The 24,021-nt window shown below is 41.2% G+C and overlaps 1 protein-coding gene across 1 annotated transcript in view; it reads right to left on the bottom strand.

Moving 5' to 3' along the window:
* The window catches only part of PAPPA2 (pappalysin 2), a 317,947-nt gene that overhangs the window by 55,618 nt on the left and 238,308 nt on the right, over positions 1–24,021 (bottom strand). Inside the window, exons 18-20 of the mRNA XM_027565412.1 lie at positions 11,022–11,190; positions 9,506–9,641; positions 6,479–6,588 (exon numbers count right to left, since the gene is read on the bottom strand). Coding sequence (XP_027421213.1) covers positions 6,479–6,588; positions 9,506–9,641; positions 11,022–11,190 — 415 coding nt within the window. The remainder of the gene's footprint in view (positions 1–6,478; positions 6,589–9,505; positions 9,642–11,021; positions 11,191–24,021) is intronic.

Here is a 24,021-nt window from a genome sequence, read left to right as displayed (position 1 = left end):
TTGCATTTTTTTCCATGGGGATGGTCTTGATCCCTGTCTCTTGTACAATGTCACGAACCTCATTCCATAGTTCATCAGGCACTCTATCTATCAGATCTAGGCCCTTAAATCTATTTCTCACTTCAAAAACTAGCAAAGGGGCACTCTTTCTGTCCCCTTACGATATCTGTGTCAGAAGCTTTCCCTGTCTCTATTATACTTTAATAAAACTTTGCTACACAAAAAGCTCCAAGTAGTCAAGCCTTGTCTCTGACCCAGAATCGAAATCCTCTCCTCCAGAGGTCACGAATCCCAGCATAACACATGGCTTTCAGCAGCAACCTTTCACCTTCAAGACAGAATACCATCCCCATTCTTGCCGCTGAGCAGGAAGAGGCTCCAAGGGGTAAGTCAAATAGTATTTGAACCCAGGAGAGCCTCACTCTTCCTTTTATGACAGTTGCCACTTGGAGTTGTTTTTCATCAAAATTCCTTACTACCTAAGTTCTTGGAAATTCTTCCTTTAACGAAAAGTATATTATTCTAGGACTCAGGTGTCATTTTCAGGAGTAAAATCCAGCAGAATCCCCAAAGACAGGCAAACAAATTTTATAGGAACCTGAAAAGTTTACTTGATTGTTCTTTAAAAACAAACTCACAATGAGGAAAAGCAGTACTATAGGGAAATATCTCTCCAAATTATTTTGTTAGACTTCACGGGGAGGGAAGGAAAGTGTGGGAACAAGGAGGCTCTCATGGTTGTGACAAGGGACTTCTTTTCTATTTGATGGGCAAAGTAATCCAAATGTACACCAGACTACAGAAAACACGGTGATTCAGGGGAAATCACTGAACTTGAAGTCAGAAAAGTTGGTTGCACTGCTCTCTCCAGTTCTTGAAAGCCATGCAACCTTGGACAGATCATCCAACAAGATCTAATTTGTCTGTGAAATAAGGATAATAAAATCTTTTTTCCCCTAGTTTATTGGTTTATGAGAAGATTCAAATGAAATTATAAATACCTAAAATATATATTTTATATATACAACTTTGCAGGCAATAAAGTGTTATCCAAATGTAAGACATCATTTTTATTATAAAGAATGAAATCATTGGAAATAGACTAGAGAAAATGATGCAATTTAATCCACTGCTCTGTTGTCTTGCCAGATACCAGGTATTTGAAGTATGGGAGATAGCAGGGGTTTACATGTAATAGGAGATCATCATTTACTAAACAAATGAGCCAGGCTCCAAATAGGTGTGCTTTTACTTAAAACATTTATGTTGCCAGAATTTTATAATAGCAGTGTTTTGTGAAGTTTTACAACAGAATTACTTGGGGTGCCTGTTAAAAAATACATACCCCAAGGCACTGCGAGCCTCTCTGAAGAGGGGAAGACAGGTCTGCTCCCTTTACAAACTGCCCAAGTGATTCTAAAGGACACCAAAACTTAAGATTGAGTATAATATGGAACATCCTTCAAGATAAATCGATGTAAGCTATGAAGCTTTTACTTGAGGAAGATTTTCATTTAATACAACTGCTTTGGTGTAATAGGCACTTCTTTGTGAGTGTTAGGTAGGTAGACTAGGGAAAGGAGTCCTAAATGGCAGTGGCTAAAAGACAAAGAAGGGAAAAGCCCGCGAAAATAGAACAAAAGAAGGTCTGAGGACCGGGGTCAGGACCTCAGGTAAAACAAGCAACACTCCTGGCTGGCCCAATTTACATAGGACAGGCCCAGGGAGAGATAAACATATAAAAAGAGGAGCCAAAGCTAGCTCTCTCTCTCTCTCTCCCACATGCTGGGGCACTCTTCTCCTCGTGTCTTTGGATCAACGTGTCCTCACGCCTCAGAGATGGATTTTCCTGCTATCTTCTAAATAAAATAGAGCTGTAACACTGAGCTGTAACACTGATTTGTCTAAGAGCTATAACATGGTCCTTTCGAGACCTGAGAGCTATAATGCAGTCTATCCAAGACTTGAGAACTGTGACACGCCGAGAGGGCTTTAATGTCCGTCACTCCAAATCTTTGTTGTAACGAGACCGAGAACCGAGGAACATATACTCACGTGACATGAGGACAGGCTTAGATCTCCCGCCCCTCAAGAGCCATTGAATGCCACAAAGTGGCAGACATTATCTGTTTTCACTTTCATGCATTGGAGGAGGAAATGGCAACCCACTCCAGTGTTCTTGCCTGGAGAATCCCAGGGACGGTGGGGACTGGTGGGCTGCCGTCTATGTGGTCGCACAGAGTCGGACACGACTGAAGTGACTTAGCAGCAGCAGCAGCAGTGGTTAGTGCATAATCTCATTTCTATGGATCTGGGAACACAAGCGTAATAACCTCATCATTGTCTCCTGTGCTTCCATTGACTTTTTCTTGTTTTTCTGTCCTAATAAAGTTTCAGTTCCCTAAAGGTGAAGCATTCCATGTAAGCTTCATTTGTAAGCAATCCTTCTTAACTTCATTATATCTATAAAAGAGCTGAGAGAGTACAGGTAACAGCATGGTGGTTAGCGACTGTATGATAATGAGTATTAACACTGGATTAACCCTCGGTTTCCTTTTGGCATAAAAAATACTGATTTGGGCATTCAGGAAATGTCAATTATGCTTTCAACCTTTGAACTTCTGACTTTTGGGTTTTTTTTAGGAACAAGTTACTCTTTCAAGGTAGGAATGAAGTTCATTTTGTGAGTTACTTCAATTCTTCCACGACAGTGTTGGAAGCAGCTAATTTAATTATTTCACTTTATTTTCACACAGAAACATGGCACAAGTCTCAAGGGTACCACTAAAGTAATGGTGCTGCTAACCATATTGCACACTGTGACCCACCATGACATTATTTAGTTGCATCTCCAAATTATAAAAAGCATGGTGTGCCATTACAGATGAGAAGAGGCATGCAGAAGTGAGGGGAAGCAGCTTGTCTCCAGTAGGAATGACAGCCAACCAAGAAAGATTATTATGCATCAATCACAAAATTAAATTCTAGTCATATGCTTCTCATCTGATACTCATACTAACCTTATGAGTTAAGTATTACACCTATTTTACACACAAGGAAATGGAGTCACAGAACAGAAAAGCAGCCTAAAATTATGTAGCTCGTGAAGAACAGAGATTATGAATAAAAACTCAACTTTTTTTTAAACACAATTTTTTTATCCCAAGATCTACAGTATTCCTTAGATGTTATCATCCTCAAAATTGTGCTTGGATAACCTATTTTCCAAAACCAGGAATTTACTTACTAGACCATAGTCATGATAAATGCAATGATACAAATGATAACGTTTGATGTTTGGCTTAAGAAGAAAATAAATTCTGCATTTTCTATCTGGCGTTTGCAACTTGCAATTGACAAGGATATAATTATATATAACTGTAGGAAGCTGCAGCAACATACCCAGTTTGAGGAGAAGATATGTATTTACTTCCAAAGTAGAAAATGATGCCATAGCAATTTCTTTGCTTACTCGACTGACATTTATAAGACACCTACAATTTGCCCCGTGCTGAAAAAGGAAGTAGGAATATAAACACGAACAAAATGCTATGGAATAGAGAAATAAATAATAGTGACTGCCCTGAAGGACAGTGGAGAAAGGAGAGGTTTTAATAAAACAGAAGATACTGTTTTCCAGTTTGGAAATAGTCAAGTCTCTGCTGTCTTCATGAAGAAAAGTGAACTGCTCTTTCTGAATGTCCCATTCAGAAAGTGGAAGTGGAAGAACCCCTATCACTGGAAGGCCTGCCCTCTGGTCTCACAAACCCTGAATCCACCGACTATGCTCATCGGATACCTTGTTGGGCAGATGCTAAAGTAAGTGTAGAAGGGTTCCTGAAGCAGTTCATCTCTCAGGTGGAGAAAATGGATTGTAAAAGGTCCAAGCCTTTCCCCCTTTAGCTGCTTATAGAGAAAGAGAAGTCTTTCACATAAGAAGTTGAGCTAGAGGGACTGACAGGGGATACTCTGCCTGGCACCCCAGGAACACGAGGCAGAAGTCCTTTCTTCAGGTATTCTAATTCCAGCTAAACCTTCACAACAGATTGTGGGAAATGGTGCAGAAAGTCCAGAAAGGCCAGGGGATGGGAGAACCAGGCAAGGTGTTTTTCTGGCTTTCTCCTTTCCACTTCCAACTGGACTTCCCAGAGTCCCTCCCACTGGTGCAGTTTTCTCTTTGGGTTCAACATCCTTAGAGGAGTTCACCATGCACTACAGGGTCTCATCTGCCTGCCTCTGTGCTTTCCCATCTTTCTAGCTCCCATCTCCCCTCTCCCTCACCACAGTGCATACTCTGGTTTCAGACACACAGAACTTCTTACCCACTAGAATGTTCCCTTTGATCATAGTTTATGACCCAAAGGAAGAGCTTCCTGGTCTATTGCTCCTTCCCCAACTCCAAGGTCTTCCCTGGTGGCTCAGATGATAAAGAATCTGTCTGCAGTGCAGGAGACCAGGGTTGGAAAGATCCCCTGGAGAAGGGAATGGCAACCCTGGTATTCTTGCCTGGAGAACGCCATGGACAGAAGAATCTGACAGATGACAGTTCATGGGGCCCCAAAGAGTCTGACATGACTGAAGGACTAATGCACACCCCCCCAGAGTTCCCCAGCAGAAGAATTAGTTGCTTCCTCTTAGGTGTTCCTATAGTTCTCTACCACAAACAAGGCACTTCTCATGTTGCATTATTATAAATGGCCATTTTTATGGCCAGATTGTAACTCTTGTAAACAGAGGGACTCTCATTTTTCCCTCTTTATATTCCCAGCACTTAGCATAGTTCTAGGGCACACAGTAAGCTCCAGTAAGTGTTTGCTGAGTGACTGAATTGATAGGGTCACACTCCTCCCATCCCCCACCCCTGAATCATACTTATGTATTTGTTCCTTATCCTCCTGCTTTAACACACATCCTCACCAATAACACAGCACAATTAGCCTGTGAGGAAAAGGGAGCAATCTGAGAATGAATTCCAAATGAAATGTGGTACCTCTCTAGAGCCTATGTCTTGGTGACTCTGCAAGAACAAACTTCTAAGGTTTTTGCTTATTAGACAGTTTAATAAAACAAGCCATCTTCCAGGCTTTATGATAGTCCCACCCTCCCATTCTAAGAAGAAATAATGTATCACCATCTTATCCATCTTTCTCTTTTTCATTTATTCATTTCACACAAGTATTTATTGAACACTTACTACATAGTAGGTAGTATTCTAGGATCTGGGATATGGTAGTGAACCATAATTCTTCAGTGATCTTTTGATCTTTTTATTCTAGTGGCAGAAAGAGACTGATTAATATATAAGATAAATGAGTTAAATATATACTATGTATGGTCACGATAAGTCCTAAGGAGAAAAAGATAAAAGAGGGAAGAGAGACAAAAGTGTAGGGGAGTTAACATTTTAGATAGTAGAGTCAAAGGAGGCCTTCCAGACATTGAGTAAATTGAGGAAGGAAGCTGAGGAGCAGGACATGAAGATACCCAGGAGAAGAGCATTCCAGGCAGAGGGAACCACGGGGCAAAGGTCCTGAGGTGGGATCTGTCTGGCATGTTCAAGAATCAGCCAAGAGCTACTGTGGCAAGGTTAGAGTGAGCCAAGGAAGGCATGTGGGAGAGGAAGTCAGGGAGCTAAAGGTGATCAGAGGAGGCCATGGAACTGAGAACCAAGGTTTCAGAAGGACCATATGTGTGGATGTTGAATTCAGTAAGAGTTATGCCAGTAGTATTAGGTAAGGTAACTACAAGTCAAGAGCTAAAGTGGTTAAGAAACCAGGGGAGGGACATCCCTGGTGGTCCAGTGGTTAAGAATCTGTCTGCCAATTAGAGGACATGGGTTCAATCCTTGGTCTGGGTTGATCCCACATGCCTCAAGTCAACTAAGCTTGTGTGCCACTGCTTAATCCTGTGCAGCTTGGAGTCCATGAACCACAACTAGAGAAAGCCCATGCACAGCACTGAATACCCAGCACAGCCATTAAAAAATAAAATTAATTAAATAAATAAAGTCAACTTCTCTTACTTCCTTTCATCATTCTTTCCCTGTTTTCAGTTTTTTTCATTGTTTTATCTTTTCCTCTCTACCCTTCTCTTATCTTTATTCATAACTTTGGCTTATCCTACATTTTGCTGTTCTATTTTTTAAAAAGCTTTTTATTGGAATAGAATTGATTTACAATCTTTTTTTTTTATTAGTGGTAATTTTCTCTTTAAATTTCCTTCCTGTATTATCATATTTTATGCCTCTAGGTCATCCTTCTATATTCTTTTAAACTTTCCTTTGGATATGGGTCATCTTTTCTCAAGCTTTTCTCTTTTCTTATTTATTTTCAGTTCCTCTCTCTAGGAATGATCCATGTGGTTGTTTGTTCTAAGGATGCTTTGAAAGCCTCTGAAATTACACCTGGGAATATGCTGCCAGTTGAGAATTGCTTAGTGTCTTACCTCCTTAGCATATAAAAATGACTCTTTTTCTTACCTGTACTCTGACGGGTTCCATCCAGTGCTCCAGAGTGTCAGTAGTGACATTCTCAGGAAGGATTACAGGATCATTAGGGAGGACGGTACACAATGGGGAACACACTGCACCTGAAGGAACAGAAATTTACGATAGACTTCATGCATCTCAGTGTTTCACTTCCTGGAATCATTAGCTTTGTTTTTCAAAAACAATTGCTTTCTATATTGTGTTGTTGTTGTTCAGTCGCTAAGTCATGTCTGACTCTTTGCAACGTCATGGACTGCAGCACACCACACTTCCCTGTCCTCCAGTGTCTCCTGGAAGTCTGCTAGAATTCATGTCCATAGAGTCCATCATTCTACATTGTAGATCACCTCATTAACATGGTCACAGGCAAGGCTGATACTCATTGACTATGCACCTGTAGGGATGCTCCTACACTCACAAGTAAAGAACCACTGCACCAAGTTAAGTCCCTGGCTCCAAGTGCTCTTCCCCTTTCTGGTCACATATACCCCTTCCTCTAGAATCCCTGAAATCTCTGTATGACCCAGCAATAAAAGATTTAATTCCTGCTCTGCAGACCTCTGAGACCCCACTCCAGGACTCTGGCCAGCTAAGGTCTATACTGATTGGTTGATGCCTTTTAAGTACTTTTAATAGCATTCCTGCTTATATGATTTCCTGAAGCTGATAATTGCAGGATCTATTATCTAAAAACTTTACTAACTGGGGAGAAAATGGCCCAGAAATCATGAAGGTGGATTTATAGTGCCTGAAACACTGAAGATCATTACTCTGGTAGCCAAGAAACCTACTGATTAAAAGAGGAAATGAGGAGAAAACAAAAGCAGAGACTTTGGTCCTGTGGTGGCCTTTCAAAGGAAAATCCCACTCTATTTCTTTGTACATGAAGCCTGAGTATCTTCTAAAATTCTATTCAAAGAAGGCAGACTCTCAAGGTTCTCTATTTCCTCATCTAAAGATTTTATGATCTCCAAGTTTCTTTTCAGTGTTATCTATACTCCTGTTTTACACTGACTTGTATAACTCAAAGAATTACATGAATCTTAAGGACTCTACACATGTTAGCATATGATACATTAATGTAGAAATTAGAGGGTGGGGATATAAGAATTTTCTCATGAGGCACCACGCAAGAAGCACAGTCTCAGCATCTAACTACTCCTTGTCTGGCCACAAGATTTTTCAGTGCAAACAGTAAATTGAAGATGGTAAAAAACAGTCTCAGAAACTAACAAGCTTTCTCATTAACTCAAGTTTTATCTACTGGCGTTACACATGTTAGAATGTCTTGGAAAATTACTCCTTGCTCATGCAATTAAAAACTTAGGGTTAGTCTCAACACTTTTTTTCACAAACAGGATCTCTTTTCTATGATGCTTAAGTTCACACAGAGCCAATTTGAGTTAATTTCACTTTGAATTATCCCTGGCCACAGAGACTTTTATCTTCACTTGCTTCATAATTCGAAAAGACATATGCACCCCGATGTTCAATACAGCACTATTTACAATATCCAGGACATGGAAGCAACCTAAATATCTATCAACAGATGAATGGATAAAGAAGATGTAGCACATATATACAATGGAATATTATTTAGCCATAGAAAGGAAAGAAATTGAGTCATTTGTAGAGACATGGATCTACCTAGAGACTGTTATACAGAGTGTAGTAAATCAGAAAGAGAAAAAAAAATATTGTATATTAATACATATATCATTGGAAAAGACCTTGATGCTGGGAAAGATTGAGGGCAGGAGGAGAAGGGGACGACAGAGGATGAGATGGTTGGATGGCACTACCGACTCAATGGACATGGGTTTGGGTGGACTCTGGGAGTTGGTGATGGACAGGGAGGCCTGGTGTGCAGCAGTTCATGGGGTTGTGAAGAGTTGGACACAACTGAGCTACTGAACTGAACTGAACTGAATACTTATATATGGAATCTAGAAAAATGGTACAGACGAACCTATTTGCAGGGCAGGAATAGAGACACAGACATTGAGAATATACACGTGGACACAAGAGGCAAATGAAGGGTGGGATGAATTGAGAGAGGAGCATTGACATTTATACATTACCATGTGTAAAATAGCTAGTGGGAACCTGCTGTATAACACAGGGAGTTCAGCTTAGTGCTCTGTGATGACCTAGATAGGTGGGGTGGGGGGTGGGAGGGGGTCCAAGAAAGGACGAATATATGCATACATATAGCTTATAGGAGCAGAGAAGGCAATGGCACCCTACTCCAGTACTCTTGCCTGGAAAATCCCATGGACGGAGGAGCCTGGTGGGCTGCAGTCCATTGGGTTGGCTAAGAGTTGGACACAACTGAGCGACTTCGCTTTCACTTTTCACTTTCATGCTTTGGAGAAGGAAATGGCAACCCACTCCAGTGTTCTTGCCTGGAGAATCCCAGGAACGGGGGAGCCTGGTGGGCTGCCGTCTCTGGGGTCGCACAGAGTCAGACACAACTGAAACGACTTAGCAGCAGCAGCAGCTTATTCACTTCATTGTGCAGCAGAAAGTAACACATTGTAAAACAACTATCCCCCAATTAAAAAACAAAAGTTGTCCCTAGGTTCTGGAGCCAGGTTCACCATAGAGAAAGAATGGCTGCTGATCCAGGCAATCAAAGACAATCTCAAATTGCTCCTTTGGGAACTCTCTGCTCAAGGTACAGCAGCAGAGAGAATGAAGCAGGTGTCCAATGCATGTGTGGTATGTGGCTACACATTCCCACCTTTCCTCTTTGAACTACAACTCCTACCAAAAATCAATCCATTTTCAGGCTATACTGGGTAACAAATCACTCAGCAGCACCACCAACATTACATGTGTGTGGAGGAGTGGGGGAAAAAAAAAGTGTCATAAATTTCATTTTAACCGAAGCAGCTCAAAGTCAACTTGGATTTCTGTCCACTCCTCAGGCAGAATGATGGAGCTGATCTAAGACCCAGCCAGGCCTGATAGAAGGATTACTTGAGAGCAGAAGTCAGACTCTCTTCCCAAACATACCTATCCCGTATCCTTGTTCACACTTGTACTCCACGAGTTTCGGCTCCGAGGTGGGTGGTGGGCATTCCCCTTGCAGGTTCTCACATAACTTGAACTCCTCACTCCACACTCCCTCCTTCGTGCAGCGGATGGGAAGCTAGAATATCAAAAGTTGAAAACATGGACATTATAGTTTTGCTAACTTCTTTTAAGGTGTGGGCAAAAGTGGTCTGCTTAAATGGTAGCATTCTCCAATTGTAGAACCTGGACTAAAAGACACTATTAAGATAATAAACTATGTTGCTATTGACTTTTCCCCAAAAAAGTCAAGACAAGTTTTTTACTGTTTTGATGTGAAGGAATCATGAATAATTTTGTCATTAGAAAATCATTAACAGTGTGTCTTCCTTTGGATATAAGGATACAGTAAGCTACCAAATGGGACCCATGTATTCTGAGATAGCCTTGGGAAATTTTTTTCCCAGATGGTGTCATTTTTGCACTGATCCATTCATACTCTCCCACAAATGCTGCTTGTGGCAGATGTCAGATTTTTTGCAAGATGAGTTTGAGCCAGTGGGACTAATTCATAATTTTTCTGAAGGTGCTTTTTGCTTTTCTGTCTGGTTGAATGGACACGTCATAGCTGCTTTTCATCTCATCAAAGTTCTATTCCCTTTTTCTACATGTGTGCTTGTTTGTGTAACTCTTGGCTTCATGTCCCCAGTAATCACTAAATATCTTATATGCAGAACATAGAGAATAGCACTAACTCACAAAGCCCAAGAAAATAAGATTTTAGAATTACAGATAAACTCTCCCTTCATCCGGCCAACTCCTTGAGCCCTTAAACAATTAGTGCGAGCAGGTGTGCTTGATTTCCCAGGGGACTCATTTCATGGAGTATTCTTTTCACATGTGTCCTGTGGGCTTTACCTTGGAGTACTGAACATTGAGATAAAGGCACATGCCAGGAGAGAAGGTAAAGTCATTGAAGGTAAAGTCTGCTTAGGAAGTCTGCTTAACTTCCTGTCTCTGGTTTGTGTAGGGTACTTGAAAGGCTTCTAAAATAAAATTGACTTTAGTCGCCCAACCACGATAAGACTGTGGTTTTTGTTTGAGACCTCTTGCGCCAAAATCCTAGGGAGAACAACAGTCCAACAGTGCTTTCAGCTTTGCCTTTGCTGAGGAATTTGTGTTTCTGTTCAAGACTGTTTTCTATTAAAAAGTATGATACCAGCATTTCTAGCCAAGTTAGTTTGGGGAAATCACATTGCCAAATCAGAATCTGAGCCTTTTTGCAGTTTACTCAGGTATCTAACCTATCAGGTTGTTCTTCTTATCCAAGAGGAGAGAATATTCCAAGAATGTAGCATCTTCTGAATTCCCTATTAAATGATATCAACATCTCTGGTTAGAATCCCAACTTAGCCCCTGTCTGATGCCATTCATTTAGATTATTTTATTCAACATTCTCGGATTGGTCACCAAGATTGGAGCACAGCCTGCTCCAAAATAAAGTTCAAGTCATCCTTACCCTTTTACTTTCCTGGTTACATTTGACCAAACACTGGCTGTCGAGCTCAAAGCCATTGGTGCATTCATACATGCCTTCAAAGACAGGGGAGGGGGGCTTGCACACCACTGGGACACAGCTGCCTTGCTCCCAGATTCCACTCTCCAGGCACTGAATCTTCAGGGACTTCCTGACAAGACAAAAGAGTCCATCAGAATCCTCAAGGGGGTTATGGGAGAAGTCTGGACCCTCAGCAACATGGGACAAGGATTAGCTAATAGACGGGAGCAGTTGGTTCTTGTTAGCCCAGTGTCTTACCTCTTCATCCTAATTTCTAAGCCATGGAAGGAAAAACAGTAATAATGCACTTTACAGCAGTGATTGCATTGTTATGTAGTAATATTGATATATTCCTCTCCAGAGACCTTGTTAACTATCTGTGCAGCGTCTAGATTTTGCAATTGGGTTTTCTCTAAGGTTGTCATCTTGGAGCAGTCTCACACTTAAGTGCACTGGGAAATACCAGGTAGGATGGTGTACAGCAAAGGTTATCACACACTCAGGGGACTACCCAGAAATCATCTGAGGATCATCAGTATTAATATGGTAATGGAATCAATGAAGCTGCCAATATTTATTGGTTCTCCAGAGAGGAGAAAAGATACAGCAGTGGGGGGTCTTCTTAAAACAGAAGCTCTTACCCTGAATTTCATAAGGGCAAGAGTATTGCTGGAAATGACTATGGCCATTTTGTTTGCTGGCAAGTCCATTTTTTTTTCTTGGAAAGTATTCATAGCTTTCATCAGATTCTCAAAGTAGACATGACTCAATAGTGTCCTGGAATAACTGCCCTTCCTTCCCATGCAGAGATACGGCCTCCACCCAGAAGAACTGCATTTGAGGTAGTCGATAATCAGCAGGATTAGGTCTTACCACTTCAAACTCCATCCCATTTCCTTCCTAACTCATTGCCAAACTGAAAGTGCTTTCCATTTGCTGTTTTAACGCATCCAGTTCTGATTTAGAACATTCCCAGTCAGATAATCTTGTGATTCTAAAATAGAAATAATCCTTTGTCCATTGATTCAAGGGCTTCCCTGGTGGCTCAGTGGTAAAGAACCTGCCTGCCAATGCAGGAGAAGCAGGTTCAATCCCTGGGTCAGGAAGATCCCACAGAGGAGGAAATGGCAACCCACTCCAGTATTCTCGCCTGGGAAATCGCATGGACAGAGGAGCCTGGCCGGCTACAGTCCACGAGGTTACAGAGTCAGACACGCCTTAGCGACTAAACAACAACAACCACTGATTCAATCACATGATGGCCTTGAATTGTTATTTTCCAGTATCATGATGCCCTTTGAAAATTTAAATATGGCCCTCACCCACACACTTTTAATGGACTTCTGTACAATGCCTCCTGCATGCTTTGCCAGTATTCTAATATTATACTAGTATAACATTTATCAAATTATTTTATAAATGTGTATATGTTTGTCTTTCCCACTAGGCTAGAAGCTGCCTGAAGGCAAGGATTGTGTTTTATTCTTAATTTCAATTCCCAAGAACAACAACAAAAAATCTGTCTTATATTAGGCATTAATGAAACATTTACCAAACTGAATTAGTTAACCAAAACTCACAGTGCATTAAACACAATGCAGAGCACACAAAATATTTTAGTAAACCAAATCACCAGGATAGCTCTACTGAAGTAGTATTATCATTCCCATTTCATAGATAAAGAAACTACTCCAAGATGTTCAGTAATTTTACCAAGATCCTACAGCCCAGAATGTAGTTGATTTTGAGTAATTTAAATAAATTTTAATAGTTTAACATTATAAATTTTAATAGTTTAACATTATATATTTTAGTAGTTTAAAGGGCTTTTCTCATATCTCAGTCAGTAAAGAATCCACCTGCAATGCAGGAGACCCGGATTCGATTCCTCGGTCTGGAAGATCCCCTGGAGAAGGAAATGGCAGCCCTCCAGTATTCTTGCCTGGAAAATCCCATGGACAGAGGAGCCTAGCGTGCTACAGTCCATGGGTTCACAAGAATCAAATACGACTTAGCTACTAAACCACCACAGTAGTTTAACGTATTTTAACAGTATCCATTTAGATATTCATGAAGGAGTACTTAATTTATGGTTAAACAGTTATTTAGATTCATATTCATACCTTCATCCCCAGTAGTACTCTAGGAAAGAAGGCTGATTTTATGACTGGAATTCTTTAGCATCATAGTTTATGTGGACATATGTCTAGTATCTGTCAATAATAAATATTATTTTTGAGCTATATTTCAGGTGTTTGGCAAAATACCTACACACATAATTTCATCAAATCCCCCAAATATCAGTTAAAGGTAAATATTATTATCCACATTTCAGGGAAGAAAACTGAGCCTGAGAGATTTAAAGCTAGCTCAAAGATCCACAGTTAAAGCTGCAGACAGGATTTGGACCCACATCAGCCTCCCATTGAATCCTATGGTCCTTCCTGGGTCAGGTTCTTCTGCATGTTATGCTCTACAATCCACTTTGATTATCCATAACATCTCTTCTCCACTTTGAGTATCCATAACATCTCTTCTCTACTGAACAGTCCTTTATTCAGATGCCACATTTGTAAGTGTGACCAAAAAAAAAGAAAGAAAAGAAGATTCATTTGAAATTTTTGCATTGAGCAATAAATTACATATAGAAAACTGCATAACTTGGTATACAGCTCAAGAATTTTTACATGTGAATAACCTGGGTACTCATCACTCGGATCAAGACACAGAGAATTTCCAGTCCCCCTAAAAATCTCCCTTCACAACTGAATACCCCTGCAATCCATACTTTTCTGACTTTCATCAGTGTGGATTTATTTTGCCTGTTCTTGAACTTGATATAAATGAAATCATGCACCATGTACTACATGGCCTCTTTCCCCAAAGGAAGATGACATTTTCAAAATGTCTTCTCAAATCTATCTTCAAGGAAGTGTAGGCAGTTCTTTTTACTATAATGAAGCTCTTGTTTGTCTCTCTCCAAGACTGGATATTCTACTCCTTTTTCACGCTACAGAGTTTATATCCTCCCAGAGACTCTCCTTTCTACCACGTCCCACAGATGAAATCTGCCCCCAACCTCGGCTGAACTGACATCCCCCGGCTGCAGAGAGCAGGCAATACCACTGACACCAGGGGAGAGGCAAGGCTGTAAACCTTGCATGTCAGCATGGTTATAAAGGAAAACCCTTGCTTGGCTAGGACGACAATATTTTGACTTCGTGTGGTATTTTTCTCTGAATTGGCTGGAACGCTTAAACCATGGAAACAGTCCTGTCTTCCCTTGCCCAGAGTGAAGAGCCATTCAAGAATGTCGACTCCATATATCTCTTTGCCAGTTTAATAACCTCAGAGGTGAGGGTAGACAGATCACACTTGGCTGGGGAAGAGTGAGTTGGATGTTGTGGGTGGTACCCAGGCAACGTGACCGGCCCTGTGCTGCAAACTACCTGTCATATCGGTGATGAGGGAGGAAGAAGGCTGTGAGGTGGCCGGAAGCAGCACAGTTCACATTGGTGCCCCAGAGGAGGCACTACAGGCAGGACAAGGGACAGACTGGGAGAGTCCTGATTCCCTAGGAAATATCTTTTCCTTCTTATAAGGGTTCCTATGCCCCCTCCACCTCAAGGATTCTCCTCACAGTTTCATCTCCCTTATACAGGGGCTGGCTTCTGCATGTCACCCAAGCAGATGACACAACTCAGGCTCCGCCCACACACTTCTCACAAAGCATTTGATTGGTCCTTTCCTCATAGCCCCGGCGGTCTCACAGCTCCACAGTGCATATCTATATGGGTTTATGAAATAAGAGCCCCTGGTATGGAGGTTGACACTTGAGTGCCATAGGCTGGTTCTTTTCATTTTGTTCAAAAAGGTACTGTGATTGCAGGAGGAATTGAGGGCGTCTTGTATTTCCTCCCAGCTTCAGAAAATTTTATTTCCATGTAGGTCCCTGAAGAGGACTAAAGCCTATATCGCAAAGGCAGAACTTTAATCCCCAGTGATACCCAAACTGCCTCTGTGTTTCTTCTAGTTTGGTGATCTTGAGGAGTAGTCTCTGACACTTAAAAAATCATTATGAAAACATTGGTTTTTTCAGAATGGTCCACCTTCTTTGTGTAATGTGTATGAATTTAAAAAAGAGAGAGAGAGAGATTTCTTATGTCATGAAGTGAATCAGTTTGCATTTTAAAGAAGGATGGTATTGGATATTAGACAAAGCACACAGGCAGGTCCTCACCAGGACAGATTCCAAGACTTTTTTGATAATCTAGTGCAAGTGCCTTTCAACTGAGATATTCTATTGACTCAAAGCTTTCTGCATTTTCTTTATCCTGATGGAGTAAGAGAGGCTAAAACATCTCATTTTACAGGCAGGAAACTGCACATTAATAACTATGAACTGACTTGCTCAATGCCACACAGCAAGCTAGTCACTGGCAAAAGCAAGGATAGAATTCAGAGTTTTGCAATCATAACGTAACACCCCAACCATTAGAACAATGGTTTCCAAATGACATTTGTAGACCAGCCCATCAAACTCATGTAGGAACTGTATAAAAACTAGATTGTCTAAGTTTCATGGAATTGGCCTCACACTCTTTATTTTTTAATTTGTCAGCAGTCTAATATGTAGTTAGGTTGGCAAACTGCTAAAATCTATGCTACTTTCCTATGCTAGTAAAAATAAACCATAGGTATAGAAATCAGAGTGCAAAATCACCCACCTAACAACACCAGCCAAAAGACTGGATGTTTAGCAAAGACCAAAGAGGACAGTTACAGCCAGACAACTTACTCTGTAAATGGTACCATGAAGGGTTGGGGGTCGGGGAAGGTTTATATTTATTTTCCCTCTAACTACTCCAGACAAATCACCACAATTTCCAAGTTAGAAGATGCTTTTTTCCAATTTTCAGAACATGTGGTATCCACCTAGTACTGAAAATCCAGCTGTGCTCTTTCTGCTTCTTACATCATTGCCAGAAATAAAGATCTTGTAATCAAAACTTGGCTGAAAGTTTGATTGATGTTGCTCGAGGCACACGTGAGTCTATCCCATCCTTCTATCACCACTGCAGGGTTTTCAAAAGTAATATTTATTTTCCATTGGAGAAAATAAAAGTATGATTATTGAGTCCAAGGGAATTATCATGTCTTTACTGATCAAGGGCATCTGGTGTCTCCAATGAGTAGTCCTTCATGAGTAATAATAATATTAACAGAAAAACAATAAAATACTGAGTATTGAAGTGCTAGTCATTGTACTGAAGGATATATATCTATAGCATTTCCCCTCAAACCCATTCTGTGTGATAAGATCTATCATTACCTGAGTTCTTGATTCCCTTCTCTCCACACATGCTCTTCTCCAATCATTCCTAGCTCAACAAATGATACCACCATCTATGCTGTTGCCCAAACTTGAAATGTAGGAGACATCCTTGATTTCACTCTTCACCCCAATCTTATATTTTCCCCCAAGCTCCCATTTGCTCATGTTCTATCAGTAGGGCCTCTTAGTTTTACCTCCCAAATATCTCCATCTGTCCCCACATCTCTTGCATCTCTACTGCCGTGAGCACTAGCCCACATTCTTAGTGCTCATCTCCCAACTAGAGACTTCACTTCTCCTCTGGACCCCTTCCTTCCTGGTCCAGAAACACCAGTCAGAGGGATACTTTGTAAAAACAAACAAATAAATCAGAATGTCATTTTCCTGCTTAGGATATTCCAATTGCCTCCTGTTACATGAAAAATAAAATCCAAACTTTTTTGCTCATGTGGTCCCGCATGATCTAGCCCAAATTTTTCTGACCTCATCCTATGTCCTTCGAAGAAAAGCTATGACAAACCTAGACAGCATATTAAAAAGCAGAGACGTTACCAACAAAGGTCCTTATAGTCGAAGCTATGGTTTTTCCAGTAGTCATGTATGGATGTGAGAGTTGGGCCATAAAGAAAGCTGAGCGCCAAAGAATTGATGCTTTTGAACTGTGGTGCTGGGGAAGACTCTTGAGAGTCCCTTGGACTGCAAGGAGATCAAACCAGTCAATCCTAAAGGAAATCAGTCCTGAATATTCATTGGAAGGACTGATGCTGAAGCTGAAGCTCCAATACCTTGGCCATCTGATGCGAAGAACTGACTCACTAGAAAAGACCCTGAAGTGGAAAAGAGTAAAGGCAGGAGGAGTAGTGGACGACAGAGGATGAGATGGTTGGATGGCATCACTGACTCAATGGACATGCATTTGAGCAAGCTCCAGGAGTTGGTGATAGACAGGGAAGCCTGGAGTGCTGCAGTCTACGGGATCGCAAAGAGTTGGACACGACTGAGCAGCTGAACTGAACTGATACTATGCCCCAGTCATCTTACTTACTTTGTCCACACTGGACTTAGAATCCCAAGCACAACTCAAGCTCTTTCCTGCCAAAGGAAGTTAGTACCATTCTCTCTGCTTCTGATGCTTTTCTTTTTTTTCTTCCCATGGCGGGCTCGTCTTCCTATCTAAGGAGAATGTTTGCCACCCGAGAGTATCTTTATTTTATGCCTCTAATGTTTTGGGCTTTCATCAAAACACCTGTACATTTTTACATAGAATGCATACTGTGTAATTATTTCATTTTTTTTCGTATCTCCCCCTTTGGGTTCTGAGCTTGGCGAGGGCAAAATCTCATTTAGTGTTATATCCTCAGCTCTCAGCAAAATGTCTGGTATGGAATAGGTGCCAATAAACTCAGGTTCAATGAATGTATAGATGTTCATTTTATAGATTAAGTAAGCAGGTTTAGAAAAATAAAATAACCAGCTTGAGGTTACCTAGCTGGTTAAAGGCAGAGCAGGGATAAGTACAGGCATACCTCATTTTGTTTTGCTTTGTTTACTGCACTTCATAGATACTGCAATTTTTACAAACTGAAGGTTTTTGGCAACTCTGTGTTGGCAAATGATGGTTAGCTTTTTTTTTTGGCAATAAAGTGTTTTTAAATTATGTACATTGGTTTTTAAGACATAATGCTATGGCACACTTAAGAGACTACAGTATCGTGTAAACATAACTTTTATGTGCATTGGGAAGCCAAAAAATTTGTATGACTTGCTTTATTACAATATTTGATTTATTGCAGTGGTCTAGAACCAAATCCCAACTATTTCTGAGGTATGCCCATACCAGGATCTGTCTGATGCCAATACTTAAGTCATAATATGGAAGCACTAGAGTTACTAGAAGTGGAGCTGCACATAAATTACCTCCCTTTACTTTGTGCCTTTGCACCAAGTATCTCAAAGTCCCTCCACGCAGAATATCCTGAAAATGGAAATGTAAGAGTGAGGAGTAACCAGGTCACTCTTTCCATTACATAGGTTAGGAAACCGAAGTGTTAATTGGCCCAATGTTTTACATGGCATATGGTCCGTTTGGGGGTTAAAATTAGAAAGACTCTTCACTGAGAATATCCTCGCCCGTCTGAGTATGGCTGCAGAACAGCAGCACTGAAATCACCAGGGAGCTTGTTGCAAATGCAGAATCTCCAGCTCTACTCAGACTCACTCAGAATCTGCATTTTAACAAAGTCACCAAGTGATTCCTATTCTCATTAAAGTTTAATAATTAGCCTTCTAGACCATTTTAAAAGACTCGGTCCTCTGGTACTCTACCCCACCCCAGACAGAACCATCAGCGCTTCCAAACACCAGGCCAGCTTTATTAACAAACTGCAGACCTGGTTTCTCAAGCCAGCATCCTAAACGGAGAGCAGCAGACTCCAGGCATAGCTAGTCCACAGCCGATCGCAGTTATCCTGTCTTCTCTCACACCAGGCCGCCTGAAATCCAGCCCCAGTCCACTTGACTAGAAGAGAAACAGTTCAGCAGGGCCAGCACATTGGACACATGGGCTTTGACCTTTCATTCTTCCCTGACTCATAAAAGCGCCTGTAACTTACAAAGCTCCTCTTCCATGTAAAACAGAGCCTCTCTGTGAGAATGAGCAATCTGCTGACCCCTACAATCATGTGGTCACCAGTCTCCTTTGAAGTCCCACCCCTCACTTCTATCTTTGGATTTCCTGCTGTGAACTTTCAGGTCTCCAAATTAGCAGATGCAATAATGTCCTGCCCCTAAGTCTGATCCCCTACCTCAAGTTTGGGGCCCCTTCTTCATCCCTCACTACCACTGCCTAAACTGTCCAACCTTTAGCCTCTCTCACTTCAAGTTCAGTGTGTGTGTGTGTGTGTGTGTGTGTGTGTGTGTGTGCGCGCACGCGCGCACGTGCACACACACATGTGTGCAGTCAGTCATGTCTGACTCTTTGTGACCCCATGGACTGTAGCCTGCCAGGCTCCTCTGTCCATAAGGTTTTCCAGGCAAGAATACGGGAATGGTTTGCCATTTCCTACTCCAGGGGATCTTCCTGACCCAGGGATGGAGTTCAATAGCCCCCGCTTAACCTCTTTTCTACGAGTATCTTGGCGCCTCTCATGCATTCTTCACACAGCTGACAGCTATCTTCCTACTAAATCTCCTCAGGTTACCTCCAGATCTAAAAACATCCTGAGGTTTCTCCAATGCCTACAATTTAAAGCCAAACATGTATAATAACTATTAAAATTATTCCTCAGAATTCTGTATCTGTTCCCTTCAGTGTGTGTTTGAAGAGTTAGTGATTACACTGAAATGCAGTGATGAACTGAGTTTAAAACATGGGAACATTAAATAGGAATCTCTTGATTTCGTTGTTTTTTATCATTTAGTCACAGGCATACCTTGAAGATATTGTGGGTTTAGTTCCAGACCACTGCAATAAAGTGAATATCACAATAAAATAAGTCGTAGGCATTTGTTGTTTTCCCACTGCATATGAAAGTTATGTTTACACTATACTATAATCTACTGAGTGTGCAATAGCTTTATATTTAAAAAATGTACATATATTAATTTAAAAATTCTTTATTGCTAAAAAATGCTAACCATCATCAGGACCTTTAGTAAGTCATAATCTTTTGCTGGTGGAAGATTTGAAACATTGCAAGAATTACCAAAATGTGATATAGAGACACTAAATGCCATTAGAAAAATGGTGCCAATAAACTTGCTCAATGCTCAATACAGGGTTATCACAAACATTACATTTGTAAAACAAACACAATTATCTACAAAGCATAATAAAGCAAAGAGCAATAAAATGAGGTATGCCTGTATTTGTCCATTCATATGTTCAGTCTGTGAAGAAAGCTGAGCGCTGAAGAATTGATGCTTTTGAGCTGTGGTGTTGGAGAAGACTCTTGAGAGTCCCTTGGACTGCAAGGAGATCCAACCAGTCCATTCTGAAGGAGATCAGCCCTGGGTGTTCTTTGGAAGGAATGATGCTAAAGCTGAAACTCCAATACTTTGGCTACCTCATGTGAAGAGCTGACTCATTGGAAAAGACTCTGATGCTGGGAGGGATTGGGGGCAGGAGGAGAAGGGGACGACAGAGGATGAGATGGCTGGATGGCGTCACTGACTCGATGGACGTGAGTCTGAGTGAACTCCAGGAGTTGGTGATGGACAGGGAGGCCTGGCATGCTGCGATTCATGGGGTCACAAAGAGTCGGACATGACTGAGTGACTGAACTGAACTGAACTGATGTTCAGTCAACAAATATTCATTAAGGACTAGTATGTGCTATGTATTGCATTAGGTCCTGCTATTGTAGAAACAAATATTAATACTATAATTAGGCCAGAAGACTAAACTGTGGGGCCCCAAAGAGGAACAGAAGGAAGGCTATCAGGAAGGGATCACTTAAAGATGGGTTTGTTAGAGAAGGAGAAAGGCCCTCCACACAGAAGGAACAGTGCATGCAAGGGCCAGTGATGCAAAAGGCAGTTTGTGTTTCAAGCATTGGTCTAATGTGTAAATGGAAAAAAAGGCATATATGTAACCTCTGTGGGGAAGAGGCAGGGCAGGAAGAAGAGAGCCTGTATGGGATAAAAGTCTGGCAGAAAAGAGCTGCAAATTGCATGGATTCCATTTCAGAGGGTGGGCTCTCTCACCCATAAGGAATCCCTCAGCTATCTTCATAATGCTTATAGTTGAAGAGTTCTTCTCGGTGTTGTTCTATTCCTATTCCTGGTCAGTCCAACTCACAGACAGGCCTGATGAAAAGTGCTCACAGAATGTACACACATCCACACCCTCACCTGGGAGTTCATGACCCCATTCTGCCCGTCACTGTTGGTCTCTCAGAAAGCAAAGTTCCTGACATGGCTCTTGCCCAGAAGCCACAGCAGTGATGAGACCTGAGTCTACTAGTGAGTTATGAGAATGAGTGGCAAGTTGTGACCTATGTCATGACTTCAGAATTCACACAGGTAGACCCTGAATTTGCCTCATCCGTCTGATGTGGGCTGGAATGGAAAGGTTGATTAATATTGACCAGCTTTTCCTGACTGAAGAGAAGGAGTCAGAGGTCATAGTGGCCTTCAGCAGGCTGTTAGTGACCACACTGAGTAGTTCCCATCAGAAAGATGGTGTGCAGTGTGGTTAAGAGCAGACAGCAAAGTCAGGAAACCAATGCTCAAAGCCCAGCTGTGGCCCTTCCTGACTCCCTGACATTTTCTTCTCTCAGTTCTCCTATCTGAAAAATGGGGATGAGAGCTTCCTTACAGGGTCACTAGAAGATTCTATAAGTTAGTGTATAGATAGCATATAGTCCAATGACTGGCACATACAAGGCTCAAAAACCCAGGGAAATTATTAGCTCGGATGACCAAGCTCTCCACCCTTTCCCTGTGTGTATGTGATTAAAATGTGGAATGTTAACATTCTACTCAGTCTTTCCACCCTACTTAATTCTTCAGATTTTTGTCCCACCCAGAATCCTTCAGGAGACAGTTCATAAATTAGCTGGGCCTGACCTGACCCTTAAGAACAAAGCCAAGCTCACAATCAAAATGCTCACCCACTATGCTGAAGAAGGACTTGGCAGGAGCCTGAGACTGGATGGAGAAGCAAAAAGGAAGTGTAGAAAGGGCATCAGGGAGAGAAATTCTGGATTGAAGAACCTATTGGCTTCTATTTAACAACCCAGCACTTATTCTTACTAGATTTTTAAAGTTATTTTTCCTGATGAATAGAGAAATCAGTGGTCAATATAATATTAGAAGAGAAAGGGCAGTTTTTACAATAAGACTCTCCCTAGTCTGGGATTGAAGGTCACAGGGAAATTTTTAAGTTCAACAAATGCTGTGTTCAAAGTGAAGGCTGCATGCCAATCGCCTGAGCCTGTGAAGCCTACGGCAGCAAGCTGGCCTGTAGCCAGGTGTGCATGCAAGTGTCCAAGGCTTGGAGCAGAGGTTCAGTCACTTTTCTGCCAAAAGAGGCTGTAATAAATTAGCCTAAAGCTCACAGTATCCTACAATGGCAAAAGAATTGAGCATTCCAAGGATAAACTTTGAATGTATTTACTATAAACACTAATTAGAAAGCCAGACAATGTCTTAATGGAAAGAAAACAAATTTCTGTTTCTCACAGATGCATGGGTGTTCACAAAGATTACAGTGTGACCCATTAATTGGCAAATCATGGCTAGGACATGTGTCTCTATATACATAGGTTTACTCACTTCAGTATCTAGTCATGTATGTATATGCATGATGTTATGACAGAGAGCTTAAAAATTAAGTACATTATTTTACTGAATTTTTAAAATTACAAATCCAGGGTACTTAAGGTTTTTAGCATTTGCCTCAACTGAGCATTTCATTTCATTTGCCAAGACTTTCTCTCCCTTCCAATGGTAGAATAAAATCAACTGAACCTCAGAAAATCAAGCTATGGTTCAAAAAGATGAAAAGAGCCTAAAAATTTAGGCAATATCTCTAAGAACATGCCCTTCCCTTCTCCTCTGAGACCAGCTTGACCGTATTTGCCCACCCTAATTTTTGAAGTATGTCCACCTGTATTTTTTGATGAGTTAATTTCCGTTTCCTTTTCGCCACATTCCCCTTTTCCCTTTTCATGGGCTACTTGAAGCCACAGTAGTGTTTGGATAACTCAGAGTGGGGTGAGAAGCAACATTCAGAGGGGGTTCTGACTAGTGGAGGGAAGTACAAGCATTTTTCTTAATTTAATGAAGATTCTGTTTTGATGTGTGTTTTTTCCTTCATGCAGGGGAAATGTACTCCCTTACCACCCTGTAACTGAAGGCTTGTACTTCCCATTTGGAATGCCACTTTCAGTCTTTCTGGTCTCTATGTTGTTTTTCTGGGGTATAGAAACCAACCACAGAATGGGAGATGATAGCCCTTGATAAAAAATGTAGCTGAGTAGATTCCTGGCTAAAGAAAATTACCCATTAAACACACCAAAAGCAACAGTCATTTTACAAGGAGCAGCAACCTGTTGGAGATGATGATGCTGATAAACAGCATCTATTGCTGACTTGAAGCTGAACAAGACTAAGAACTGTGCTCAGTTCATCTGTCTATTGTCTCATTCAATCCTTGTAAAAATTTGTAAGTATCCCTCTTTCTTTGATAGAGATCAATGACTTTCCCAAGATCAAAGAGCTAATAAATAGAAGAGTGGGGATGCAAATTTAGATCTCACTAACCTCAGAACCTGTGTAATTAACTATTAATACTAAGCCAAGGGACTTCCCAAGTGGTGCTAGTGGTGAAGAACATGCCGGCCAATGCAGGAGACATAAGAGATGGAGGTTCAAGCCCTGGATTGGGAAGAACCCCTGGAGGAGGGCATGGCAACCCACTCTAATACATTCTTTCCTGGAGAATCCCCATGGACAGAGGAGCCTGGAGGGCTACAGTCCATAGGGTTGCAAAGAGTCAGATACAACTGAAGTGACTTGGCATGCACGCATGCACTAAGCCAAGAGAGAAATTTTGCACAAAGGAAAATCTTCCTAAGAATTTGACTAAATTTTCTTTTTAGAAGTTTTAGAGACTTGCTTAAT

The sequence above is a fragment of the Bos indicus x Bos taurus genome, chromosome 16 (assembly GCF_003369695.1).
Source record: "Bos indicus x Bos taurus breed Angus x Brahman F1 hybrid chromosome 16, Bos_hybrid_MaternalHap_v2.0, whole genome shotgun sequence".
Taxonomy (NCBI): domain Eukaryota; kingdom Metazoa; phylum Chordata; class Mammalia; order Artiodactyla; family Bovidae; genus Bos; species Bos indicus x Bos taurus.
Note: the sequence above shows the minus strand (reverse complement) of the source record. Positions and strands in the feature narration are given on the sequence as shown.